Source organism: Cervus elaphus, chromosome 19 (assembly GCF_910594005.1).
Source record: "Cervus elaphus chromosome 19, mCerEla1.1, whole genome shotgun sequence".
Classification (NCBI taxonomy): Eukaryota; Metazoa; Chordata; class Mammalia; order Artiodactyla; family Cervidae; genus Cervus; species Cervus elaphus.
Window position 1 is genome coordinate 78,353,192 of NC_057833.1, and position 13,297 is coordinate 78,366,488.

Below are 13,297 nucleotides of genomic sequence, written 5' to 3' on the forward strand. Positions count from 1 at the left end.
GTATTTTTTTCCTGCCCGTCCATCCGCCCTCTGTCCACTGTCCCGAGGACGCGCCGGGCCGGGCCGGCACCTACCTGGGGCGGTCGCGGTTTGAAGCCGGGTGCTTAATAAACCAAAGCTCACCCTGTCACTCCTAACGGAGAAGAAAACGGAAACGGAGTTAAGGAAGGAAGGGTAACTGGGCTGGCCTCTGCCCGGAGCTGTACGGATTGGGCCGCGGGCGGTCGAGCCCCAGGTCGGCCCGGTTCGTTACCTGCGGGGACGGGAGGCCCCACCCTCCCGGCTCGCCTCTCGTCTCTCGCCTCTCCCCTCTCTAGCCCGCAGTCACCTGATTTTTCCGCGGCCCCACCCGGCTCGGGCTGCGAAAGAAAAAGGCTCTGGGTTTGCACCGCCGCAAGGACTCTGGGCGCGTGCGCGGGGGTGGTGCAGGGGGCGTGGCTGTGCTCTCGGGCGCGTGCGCGGGGCGCGTGCGCTGTTCAGTGGAACCGCAGTTAGGCTGGGAGAGCGTGAGGGACGGTATGGCGGCTACGTTCTTCGGAGAGGTGGTGCGGACGCCGTGCCGAGCCGGGACGGAGGACGAGGAGGAGGAAGAGGAGGGGAGGAGGGAGACTCCCGAGGATAGGGAGGTCCGGCGACAGCTGGCGCGGAAGAGGTGAGGTCCTGGGGCATCGGAGCGGACGCGCCGGCCCTGAGCTTGCGGCTGCTCCGCCCTCCCCCAGGCCTCCGGCCTTGCTGGGCTGCTGGTTGGAGGCGGCCCGCGGGCCTGCTGACGGCTCGGTGGGACGTCGGCTCCTGCCGTCTTTCAAGGCTTCCTTCAGCATTGGTGCTGGTGGTTTCCTGCCGGCGTGATCCATTTTCCAACGGTGCGGGGCTGTTTTCCTCCCCCAAGTTTGTCGTGCGTTTGGTTCATGGATATAAGACAACTCTTTAAAACTGTATTCTCCGCCTCACTTTTTGGTTAGCATCGTGTGTCAGCAGCAGATGGATATGTCCTTTTTTTTTTTTTTTTTTAAAAAGTGTTATTTCCAAACACAGACATTAGAGAAAACAGTAAAATGGCGCGTTAAGCCCCTCCAGTCACATAAATTCAACAGTTAGGAAGATTTTGCTACATTTTCTCTCTCTCCACCCTTTGGTGGGTCCCAGTCTCCGTGGCCTTTCACTTCTACAGCTTTCAGAACGCGTATCAAACGATACAGGTATTTTCTTACATATTAACAATTGATAATACTTTTTGGATGTTGTGTAATATAGCCAGTCCATGGTCAGATTTATCCAGTTGTCTCAGACCCGTTTTACAGTGCGTTTGAGGAAGTCAGAACCCTGGCAAGGCACACACCTTAAGATTCATAGGTTTTATCTCTTGAACTTCCATGTATTTAGAGCAGCCCCCCCCTCCCCCCGCCCCGGCCCCCCAACTTTCTCACCCCCTTTGAGAGACCGAGTGTCCTGTAGGATGTCCCACCCTCTGGATTGGCCTGATTGCTTCCTCTTGGTGTCCTTTATTCAGGTGTGTGTCTGTCACCTGCATTTCCAGTAAAGGGATCCCCTGTTTTGGTTGCTAAGATAGATTGATCTGTGGATCAACTGGACAGCCTGATCTCTCTTGTACAGTTCTCCATGAACTGGGCAACAAACGGTTTTACCTATGAATTATTGTTGCCTGAATCCGTTGCTTCCTTAAAATGCTAATTATGTTCTTTATAGAATTAAAGTTTGCGTTCTGCTTAATACAGAATCATACCTGTGGGAACCTTTTTGTCACAGTATGATACTAATTGCATTTAAATTGTGTGGAGGACAGGAAAGAGTGGAGTGCTGCAGTTCATAGGGTCACAAAGAGTCAGACACAACTGAGTGACTGAACAACAACATTTAAATGGCTTTTCTTTCATTTTTCTGTTTCTCTTATTAGGGAGGTGCGGCTCTTTCGAAGACAGACAAAAACAACTTTGGAAGTTTCTCTGCTGGAAAAACATCCTTGCTCCAAGTTTATAATTGCGGTAGGAAATAATGCAGTAGGTAAGTGGAAGTGCATTAGATTACATGCTTTGTTGAAAGGACAGAAGCTGAAGTTGCTTCTTCCCATCATAACAGATTTCAGAGGTATATTACTTTTTTAGAAGAAGTCATAGCAGAATAACTGTGTCTGAATGAAATCTGTCCCTGCTTATGTGGCGCTTTTTGAGAAACTTGAAAAATAAGATTTAGGGACAATATCCTTGGCTTTAGGAACTTACGAAGTCAAGGAAACACCGTTTCTAGTACCCAGGTTTTCTTGGGCTTCTGGACCTGCTGTGGCCCAACTCAGCAGGGGCAGAGGTGGCGTGTGCACACGGCCCCTTGTCACAGTGGGTCCTTGTATGCTTGTGAGTTAACTGACTCCTTTAAAACCATGAGGAGAACTAAGCAGTATAAGGTTTATATATATATATAAATTCATTTGATAGATTAAAGTCGGAACAGTGCAGAGTTCAGCTGGAACAATGAATGTACACACAAGTACACAAACCTGTATCATTTTAGGGAGTTCACAGGCTCAGAGGAGAGCCTGGGGGAACTCCAGTGAAGATTCCTTGCCCTGTAAGGTACCCCTAGTGCCACTGTACATGGTAAACAGTATATGGTAAATAATTGCTGACTCACTTATTTACAGTTCTCCTGGCCTAAAATTTTCCAGAAGGCTGTTATAGTGTGAGAGTTTGGCGGGATCTGTCAGTAAACCTGTCTTCCTGATTCCTGGCTCCAGTATCATCTAAACTCAGGGCATGGCCTCTAACTTCTTGAGGCCTCAGTTTCTTTTTCTGTACAATGATGATGTGTGTAAAGTTGATGCTCTCAATGGCTGTTTTAGCATTAGGATTCTCAAGTTGAGTTTATTTACTTTTTACAATTTTTTAAAATTCGTTTATTTTAAATTGGAGGATAATTGCTTTACGGTGTTGCATTGGTTTCTGCCAAACAACAATACGAATCAGCCATAGATACTGAATTTGTTTTTTATTGAATAGAAAACACAACTTGTGGAGCCGAACACTAACTGATGTGCGTTGTTTTTCACAGCGTTTTTGTCGTCATTTGTCATGAATTCGGGAGCCTGGGAAGAAGTTGGTTGTGCTAAACTCTGGAATGAATGGTGTAGGACAACGGACACCGCGCACCTGTCCCCCACAGAGGCTTTTTGTGTGTTTTATCACCTGAAATCGAATCCCTCAGTACGTGGGGCCTGGCTTGTGTGTATAAGTGGGAGTTATTTAGGCATCACTTATGTAGTGTTCATTTGAATTCCACGTTCCTTTATATCTACTTTTGGGCTGAGGGATTCTGCCTGTTGGCAGTGGTAGTAATCATTTTTCTGCTTATATAGTATCAATGTGGCAAATACGTTGTGTTGGTAAACTTCTGAAGAAATTCTGAAGTAACTTTTTTAGAAACAAACCATAACATTAGATACTTAAACCTTGCCCTCATTCAGAAAATGATTTAAGCTGGCAGATCTAAATGTGGGAAAATGCGTACATGCTGTGGAAGCAGGGGTTCTGCTTTGTTGCCCTAAACCCACCTGGCATTCAGCTCTAAACCCATTCCTGTAGACTGGACACTCAGTTAACACTGAGCCGATGAGTGCTTTATGCACTCTGCAATTCTGTTGACATTGAGCTTTCATCCTTACCTGATTCATCCTGATTTTTGTTTTTTGTTTTTTTTTTTTGCTGTGCTGCTGCATGGCCTGAGGGATCTTGGTTCCCCCTGACTGGGGATGGAACCTGGTGTGGAAGTGTGAAGTCTTAACTGCTGGACCCCTAGGGAATTCCTAATTCATCCTGATTTGTTAAGCTGTAAAACATGCTCTGCAGCTGACGCCTAGTGATTCCATTGGATCTCATTTATCCTAGTCCTGTTGTTGGGTCCTGGGCTTCCCAGGTGGCTCCATAGGAAACAAGGCAGGAGACGTAGGTTGGATCCCTGGGTCAAGAAGAGGCCCTGGAAGAGGAAATGGCTACCCACTCCAGTCTTCTTGTCTGGGTAATCCCATGGACAGAGGAGCCTGGTGGGCTACAGCCTGTAGGGTCACGGAGAGTCGGACACGACTGAGCAACTGAGCACATCTTCTGTCCTTGGGACCATTCAGAGAAAGCAGCACGGTTGGGGACACACGTTAGGCTGGTGAGGCAGCCCTGCAAGTGATGCCTGTCTGCACCTGCTTGTTGACAGAGTGCTCTTCCACTGCTGCTGGACGCTTGAACGGAGGCCAGGGGCAGGGGCTCAGACAGTGGAAGATGTCAGTAACTCTGTAATAATGTAATGTTAGCCTTGAAAATGATAAAATTTGATTTTGTAATATTTACAGTTTCTGTAACATGTAATCCAACATTATTAAAATTTACATAAGGATTTTTGTAAGCATCCAGTATTTATGGGGAATAAATAGTAAGGGAATTAAGCACGTTCTTCTTCTGGTCCTTAGTGGAAAATTTTCGCTGTAGAAAATGTCTTAGAGGTCAAGCAGGAGAACTTTCGGTTACTGTGTTTAGTTTTACCATTGGTTTGTTGGGTGTCTTGACTATTCAGACCCTGTGTGTGTAACTAATTACATATCTAGTCTTGTTCTTCTCCCTAACCCTGGGACCCTTTTTTTCCTCTTGTGCTTAATTTTTTTTTTTTTGGCTGTGCCATGCTACCTGTGGGATCTCAGTTCCCCAGCCAGGGATTGAACCCGCGGCTCCTGCAGTTGAAGTGCGGGGTCCTAACCGCTGGGCTGCTGGCAAGGGCCCTGTGCTTCATGTTTTCCCGCTTGCATCATCAGGTGTGACTGTTTCTGCCAATATTTGGACATGGTTGATCTTTATGGATGCTGTCGTTCCACGAGCACTGATGATCTTACCCTCTGATGCCGCTGTGTGGCAGGTTTTCAGTTTGAGCACGTGGCTTCTAGACTACCACCACCTTCCAGACATCAACCCCGTCCTTGGGTACGGCTGGCCTGAGATGTGGCTGGACTGTTGCCCTTGACTCTCGTAGCACTTGATGTTTCTGTGTTTTGGGTTTTTTTTTTTTTGAGTTTGGTCTTCACAGTGTGTGACCCCGAGAAGGGCAGCAGGCCTGGCGTTAAGCCCTGTTTTGTAAAGAGGACGCTGGTAGTGTTTACTGACAGCGTCTTCAGAATCTCCTATGCCAGCCCTCGCAGTGGTGTCACTGTGCACTGTCTTCTGACACTACTTGCCAGTCGTGGCTTGGTTCTTAAAATTTTAAACTTTAAAGAAAAACGAATAAGCCGGTAGCAGATTAAGCAAACCAAATGTTATCCAGGGGTTGTGTTGGGATTCACATGATACATAAGTGATGACAGCGTGGGGTGTGTGTAACATTTGCTTGACCTGACAGGAAACACGGAATTTGATTTCAGGTCATGCTCTGCCAGTGCAGTTGCTACGTGGCCGAAGATCAGCAGTATCAGTGGCTGGAAAAGGTGAGAGTTTCATCTGGGGTTGCTGCCGTAGCGGGGTTCATTGTCTTTACACGAAAGCCTGCGTAGTCAGATGTTGATGTAGGGCAAGTATTTGCTTTTTCCCTTAGACATATTATAGGAGTTTTAGAACATAAAGAATAAAAGAACATGGGCACATGTAACCAGCGTGTGCTGAAGATCCTGGGTCATGAAAATGTAACACATTTGCAAACAAGTTACCCACAGAGCAGAGGCAGAGCAGGGCACCGCCACGGGTGAGAACCGGCCATGGTGCCCAGGCTGCCTGGAAACTGGGCCCGCAAGGTGGGAAGCCCCTGTGAGCTGGGCTCACAACCTGGGTTCACGGGGCTGGCGCCAAGCCGCCACTCACACCAGAGCTGCAGCCATGGTTCTCAGCATTAGGATGGATCGATTGAGTCTTCATTTTGTGGGAGAATAGAGCAATTGTATGTGCCCAGTAAAAAATTTTCCAGTGAAGAATTTAACTAGGAGATCCAACCAGTCCATCCTAAAGGAAGTCAGTCCTGAATATTCATTGGAAGGACTGATGCTGAAGCTGAAACTCCAATACTTTGGCTACCTGATGCGAAAAACTGACTCATTGGAAAAGATCCTGATGCTGGTAAAGATTGAAGGTGGGAGGAGAAGGGGCTGACAGAGGATGAGATGGTTGGATGGTGTCACCGACTCAATGGATGTGGGTTTGAATAAACTCTGGGAGTTGGTGATGAACAGGGAGGTCTGGCATGCTGCAGTCCATGGGGTCGCAAAGAGTCAGACACGATTGAGCGGCTGAACTGAACTGAACAATTTTAGGGAATGATCATAATTTTCTTAGTTGTGCATTATTTTTTAATGAAATAAACCTTTTCAATACATCTTATAAGTGTTTCAGTTTAAATGTTAGGCTAAATATAGATATGTATTTATATATATATTTAATTTAATTTATTTTTTATATATATTTAATGTCAGTTAAATATAGATATAATTAAGTTCATTAGAAATAAGTTTCGTGCACACCTGTTTTAAACCAGATTGGCATACTTAAAATACACTTTATAATTTTTGGTGGTAGTTTTGATTAAAGGAGGAATTCTCTGATAAGGTCTGTGAATGTTCTGATGGCTGTATATGTGATTTTACTTTATGTCCCTATGTGTATTTTGTAGGGAGAGACTCCATAACTTCAAATAGATCTCAGAAGAATAGAAAACAGCTGTATTAATTTGTATTATTAATTTATGTATGATGTTTTGTACTGTGGAATAACTTTCCTCTCTCAGACTTGAGAAAGTGTAAAGTTATGCATTTCCAAAACAAAGTATTCCAAAACATAAGTATTCAGGGAGGATGATAAATCAGGCCTTGTGAATGATGTTATATCTCTTAAATGGAACATTGCTTATAAATGTATATGATGTTAAGTTCTGTGTTTATTTATAAAGCTATGCTATAATTAAAATAGTCTTACAGATCATTTACAGTACATGATCTAAAATCTTCTGTCCTCTTGCTATTTGAAATAGCCATTTTCTTTCTTCATAAAATATTTTCAGAAGAGGTGCAGAGATCTAAAATCTACTCTTTTTTTCCCCCTTGAGGATAGCTTCTTCCTTTTTCTTATGTCACCAAAGATTTTAAAAGCTGGAAGAGTCCTTAGAAATCCATGAAATACCAACTTAGGTGGACATTGAGGCCTTGAGCAGTTGAAACTTGATTTATAAAGGAAATACAGTTAAAAGTCAATTTCAGAATCATTTTCACTGATGTAATACTGTTACGAGTGCAACTTGCAGGTGATGTTCTTAGAAGCATCCTCAGTGCAGTGCTCTTAAACCCATCACTCCATGCCTTAAGGAGAGGACCACTTCCTGTTGGTAATACAACACTAGTCTAAATGGAGCGTTCTTAGAGGTAGGATCTTAATTATGTCACTTTCTCCAGTAAAGAATGGGTGCCGCTTCCAGTCAGTGTAACACTGTTCTCAACACTGATGGCAAGTAGTGCTCTTAGAAACTGAACAAACAGTGGAACAAAACAAAAAGAATCACCTACAGGCATCGGCGGTGGACGGGGGAGGGTGTAAGTGAACAGGTGCTTGTAGTTGAGTGGCTCCCTTACCTGTGATGGCGTCCCCGGCTGTTAGAGCAGCTGCTCTGCCTCCTTTGTTCCTGACTTCTCTGACTTCAGATCATACCTCCCTCTGTCCTTAGTTCGCAGGTGGGGGAAGTGGCTTGGAGAAGGTCACCTGGCTAGAAAGTGACAGAATTAAGATCAGTCCCACCCCAGTGAGGGGACAGCAGAGCGGGGGCTCTGTTTTCCATTGACACGTCCAGCCCTTCAGAGCATATGTATACACTGTTATATGAATGGTGTTAGGTAAATAGCTTGAGGGATGTTTCTGTTCTGTATCTATTTTAATTTGAAATCAATTTTGTGTTAGGTTTTTGGCTCTTGTCCAAGGAAGAATATGCAAGTCACTGTTCTCACATGTCGCCATGTTACTGACTATAAAACTTCAGAATCTACCAGCAGCCTTCATACTCCTTTCCTGAAAGCTCTAAAAACTCAGAATTTCAAAGAGCCGCCCTCCTGTTCACTGCTGGAGCAACCAAATATTGTCCACGACCTTCCTGCAGCAGGTAGTATTGCTGTGCATGACATTCACTTCTATCTTGTTACTGCTTTTTTCATAGTTGTTACTGGGACAAGTAGAGATCTTTTTGAGGTGTTTGTTAATGGTGATCAGTACCAGTGTGTTGGTGTTAGTCCTCAGTATCCGTAGTTGCTGGTATGTTATATTTTGTAGCTTTCCTGGTGGCTCAGCAGTAAAGAACCTGCCTGCTAATGCAGAAGTGGGTTTGATCCCTGGGTGGGGAAGATCTTCTGGAGGAGGGCATGGCAGCCCACTCCAGTATTCTTGCCTTTACAGTCCCCATGGACAGAGGAGCCTGGCAGACTGCATTGCAGTACCTGGGGTCACAAAGAGTCAGACGTGACTGAGCAGCTGAGCACGCATGCATGTTATATTTGGTTTGACTGTTTAAACTTTGTAGACACACATTCATTGTATGAGAGCAGGTCAGAGTTCTTAGCTCTTAACTCAGAGCTGCCATTTCTTTCTAGCATTGATGACTTATCATGCAAGCCAGTATTAGATGTCATTTGTTCGTGCATGAAAAGTTGGCAAAGTGTGTTTTAATTGTCAGAATAGAAGCTTCAGATATTGAATTTTGGTAGTTACTTTAATAGTTTATTTTTTATTCATATTACCAATTATACCCTAACATATCAAATTTTGATTCTCACTTTTTAGTGGTTAATATGTTATAGTATATAATTCACATATTTGTTCATAAATAAAAGTTTTTTTTAAACTTTAAATGTTAAGTTTACTAGAACAAATGGCTAAATGTTTTATACTATGCATTATATATTTATTATTTGCATTTAATTTACTTCAGTGCAGTCAACAAAATTATAATCTTGTATCTTATTTGTAAAGCAAAAGATAACTTAGGGAAGTAAATTGTCTTTGAAAGAAAATATGCATTATAATTGATTCAAAATGGCTGTAAATGATTAAAAGAGGCAACAGAGATGACTATTTTTAAAAGCAGCCTTTTTGAGGTAGAGGTGTTGCACTTTAAAATTGTATAACAGAAAACCTAAGTGATTTTGTTCTTGTCTGTTCACAGTTCTGAGTTACTGTCAAGTATGGAGAATCCCTGCAGTTCTGTACTTGTGTTACACTGATGTGATGAAGTTAGACCTGATCACAGTCGAAGCTTTTAAGCCTGTACTTTCTTCTAGAAGCTTAAAGTGTTTGGTTAAGGTAAGGCTTTATCTTATTGACTTAATAATGAACTCAGTAGCGAACATAAATGTGTGGTATTGAATGTGAAACCTAAGTAATAAATAGAGGTCCTTTTCACCCCAAGTAAAGAGAAAGCTGCTGGTCTGGCAGTTTCCACGTGATTGTCACATGTTCTTGTAGATACACTTCTGAAACTGGGACAATATTTTGTTCACGTTTGTCAGGATAGGCCAGTGCTCTAAATCCCAGATGTCTATGAGGGAAGATGGTTTCACTCTTCAAGAAGTTTCTGTAACTCATTAATTTGGAAGGTGTAATTTTTTTTTTACATTAATTTTCAGCTGCGCTGGGTTTTTGTTGCCGTTCATGGGCTTTGTCTGCTTGCGGCGAGTTGAACCTGCTGTTTGTTCCAGTGCTCAGGCTTCTCACTGCGGAGGCTTCTCTTGTCGTGGAGCATGGGCTCTAGAGTGCAGGCTCCATAGTTGTGGGGCACAGGCTTCCTTGCTCCGTGGCATGTTGGGTCTTTCCCGACCAGGGATTGAGCCCATGTCCCATGCGTTAACAGGTGGATTTTTATCCACTGTGCCACCAGGGAAGTTCCTAGAAAGTATAATTTTTGAGAAGGCATTTTTGAGCATAGTAAGGGTCAAATTATCATAGCGTTTATTGACTTAATTTTGCATGGGACTAGATAGGCTAAATCCGTCCCCTGTTCTCAGTTTGGATGTACCTGTGGGCTCTTTTCCCAGAAAAATACGTATCAGAGCATGTACAGAAAGGTTTTGCCAGTAATTTCAGGTAGTCCAGGGACTCCGCTCTTCTCCCTAAGAGATTCGCTGACAGTATGGACTCCTGGTTGAAGAACTTCTTCCTTAAGGGGACAAGATTATAACAGCGTTGTTCCAGGTTGGAAGCCTTGTTTTATTCTAGGATGGCCATTAGTAGTAGGGCACCTTTCCTTGTAATTTCTGGTGGCGTCAGCTGATTTCATAGGTTTCATAAATTAGACTGTCACCTACACGGGAGCGTTTTCTCTTGTGGTAGCCCCAGTTCATCATGAGTCTGACATGTCAAAGGCTCTCGGGCATTTACTGAATTAGCAAGAGTGAAGTCCTAACTTGGTATAATTCAAGTCTATCTTTCAGCTTAGCTGGAGTCATGGATAACCTCTCAGACAAGCTATTTTGTATTTAGCATCCCTTTCTGAGGATGTGGTAACTAGTGGCATTGCCTGCGTCTGTGATTACCTGATCGACTTTTCCCACCTCTTCAAGAGCAGGGGCCGTGGCCGCTGTCTTCACTCTGGGTGCTGCCCCCCAAGCATCTTCACCACAGACGTCACGGCCACAAGCTCGCTCACTGCAGACGTTGTCACCACCTACCTAATTATCTGAGGGGCAGTTTTGTCTTGAGAGATAAAATAATGAAAAAATAAAAGAGGGACATTAAAAAGGACATAGTGAAACAAGAGAAATGAATAACAAACTTAGACTTTATTGTGAAGCACAAAATATTTGAATACATTTAAAATGTATCTACATCCTGGCAGTGCTGTGCAAAGAACGGGTTCTGTGGGTTGTACTTAAGCACTAGTCTTCTAGGTTGCACGTCCATGTGAGCATACGTGTGTGTGTATATATAGACGTACAGGCTTGTTGATTTGTCTCCTTTTTCAGCATCACACCTCGTCTTTTTCACCAGAGTTTCTCCCTTTATTAAGAGAAGTATCAGTTTCCAGGCCTGGGATGTGGATGTCTGGCCTGAGCCTGCTGTTATCTTGTGAAGCCTGTTCTGCACTGTCTGTTCTTGGCTCCTCACATGTCCGTTGGTGGACGTTCTAAATTCTGTGGGAAACGTGAACCTGACTCTGCGCCTGAAGATCACCGAAGCCTTTGCATGGATGTGCTCTTTTCTGTATAGCACGCAATCTGGCTTCATGCTCCCGTGTTTCACACTTCCCCTGGGTTTTTTTTTTTTGTTTTGTTTGTTTGTTTTTTTTAATTTTATTTGTTTATTGAAGGATAATTGCTTTACAGAATTTTGTTTTCTGTCCAACCTCAACATGGATCAGCCATAGGTGTACATACATCCCCTCCTTTTGAACCTCCCTCCCACCTCCCTCCCCATCCCCCCCCCAGGTTGATACAGAGCCCCTGATTGAGTCTCCTGAACCAAACAGCAAAGTCCTGTTGGCTGTCTGTTTTGCATATGGTCCCCTGGGTTTTGTCACCATGTTTTCTATCATGTTGGTGTCCGTAGTTGTCACAGTCCCCTGTTTTAAGACACCAGGTCTCCTTGTCACCGTGCATACCATTGTGAGGGCTGAGACTTAGTGACAAAGAAATGAGAGTCCTTCGGCGGCGGCAGAGTCCAGACTGTCAGCCAGTTATTTCATCTTTTATGGCAAATTGCCTGGCAGCCGTCAGCTCCACGGTGAGAGTGGTGAAGGGCGGGAAGCAGAGCTGTCCGGATGCTTCCGTGAAAGGGCTCTGTTGATGGCGTAGTCAGTGCTCAGGGCACCAGTGACCCAGAATATTCTGTACTTGTTCTGAGTCTTGTAAACCGTTTGTCATGTAGAGTTTTAAGTCAACTTTCAGGTGACATCCTTTGTAGGGGAAATATAGTTAACTTCTTTTTACTTTTTCATTTCTTGCTGTGAACATGACTTGTGGGAGGGTGAAAGGGCTTTTTGAAGAGCACTGTCCTCTTAGTGACTGAGCACAGTCGTCCTGGCTTAGGTCAGAGCTTCTGTTCTTCTTGAAGTGCTATTTGGTCAACAGGATGGAGTTCAAGTTGGGAACAAGATGGAATTCCCTTACGTCCCTGCAGTGGATGCCATGGTGCCGGGTGCCCACGGCCTGGAGGGGGCACAGGTGCCCAGTGCCAGCTGCCAGCCAGGGTGGGCGGGGGGTGAGGTCAGCCGAGGAGAGGCTCCATGGGAAGGGCCTTTCAGCGGGACCCAAGGGGCGGGCGGGTCCCGGCGGAGGGGACATGCCCAGGGAGGCAGGGTGGCGTGAAGCGGGCGGGCTCAGGTGCGTTTGAGGAGACTGGGAGGACCCTCGGTCGGGGTGCAGGGACGAGTGAGCACGTGTGGGGGAGGTGACCGAGGAGAGTGTCCGTCCACGGGCTCGAGACTCCTCTGGAGGCCTGGGGTCCTGGCAGAGAGCTTCGGGCAGGGTTGAAGAGGACCAACTCAGAGGTCCCGTCCATCAGGTGCGGAGGTGAGAGGCGGGGCCTGTCCTTTCGGTGTCCTCTCTGCTTCTGTGTCAGTAGTAGGGCTGGGCACGTGTGCCTTGTTCTGACTACATTCTCACCATGATAACAACTTCTTCTCTCCTTCCAGAATATTCCCCAGAGCACAGAGATACTGAAGAAATTGATGACAACAAATGAGATTCAGAGTAACATTTACACGTGATTCCCAAGATCGTTTTGTACAGTGTATCACCCATCCATTCCTTTAAGGGCAGCAGCGTACCCTGTTTTGTAATTACTTTTTTCCACGGGGGTATTATGAGGGTGTTAACAGAATAAACTTATTTTAAATTCATTATAGTTTCTGTTCCTTGTTTATGGTGGTTCTAGTCACACCTGAAATAAGCCAGATGGTTCTCTTTATCCATAAGGTGGGGGTTTTGTCTTATTTGACTATGTTAAGGTAAGATAGTTAAATTCTTAAAAAGCTACAGTTAACAAGTGTTACTAATATGGCAAAATATATACTTCGGTGCAAAAATTCTATGTGATATCTGAAAGCTGCTGATCTGGTATTGATGAGTCTTAATATGCGAAAAGGTTCTATATTGTGAGTTCTTCAGTTTTTTTGTTTTATGGATAAAAATCAAAGTTATATACTTGCTCAAAATGAAACCAGAAAATTTGTATTTTCATGACTTTCAGTAATCTCTTAATGGTAACTTCCTTCCCCAGATTTTCTGGGCTGTTTGCAGTGTTGCTATTGTTCTGATGTCCCCAGCTCCATTGCGGGAGTGTTCTCATTAGAATGT

At 44.6% G+C, this 13,297-nt stretch overlaps 1 protein-coding gene across 2 annotated transcripts; it reads left to right on the top strand.

Annotated features, from left to right (window-relative positions):
- The first annotated feature begins 470 nt into the window (after window positions 1–470).
- On the top strand, window positions 471–12,840 carry PSMG1 (proteasome assembly chaperone 1). Of its 2 annotated transcripts, none has more exons than XM_043874486.1 (7): window positions 471–652; window positions 1,916–2,022; window positions 3,064–3,215; window positions 5,408–5,470; window positions 7,917–8,115; window positions 9,172–9,308; window positions 12,634–12,840. In XM_043874486.1, the coding sequence occupies exons 1-7, from the start codon at window positions 519–521 to the stop codon at window positions 12,706–12,708; spliced, it is 867 nt and encodes a 288-aa protein (XP_043730421.1). In that variant the 5' UTR covers window positions 471–518; the 3' UTR covers window positions 12,709–12,840. The 2 variants fall into 2 exon arrangements, with proteins under 2 accessions (XP_043730421.1, XP_043730422.1); XM_043874487.1 differs by lacking the exon at window positions 471–652 and adding an exon at window positions 686–1,199.
- Window positions 12,841–13,297: the final 457 nt, after the last annotated feature.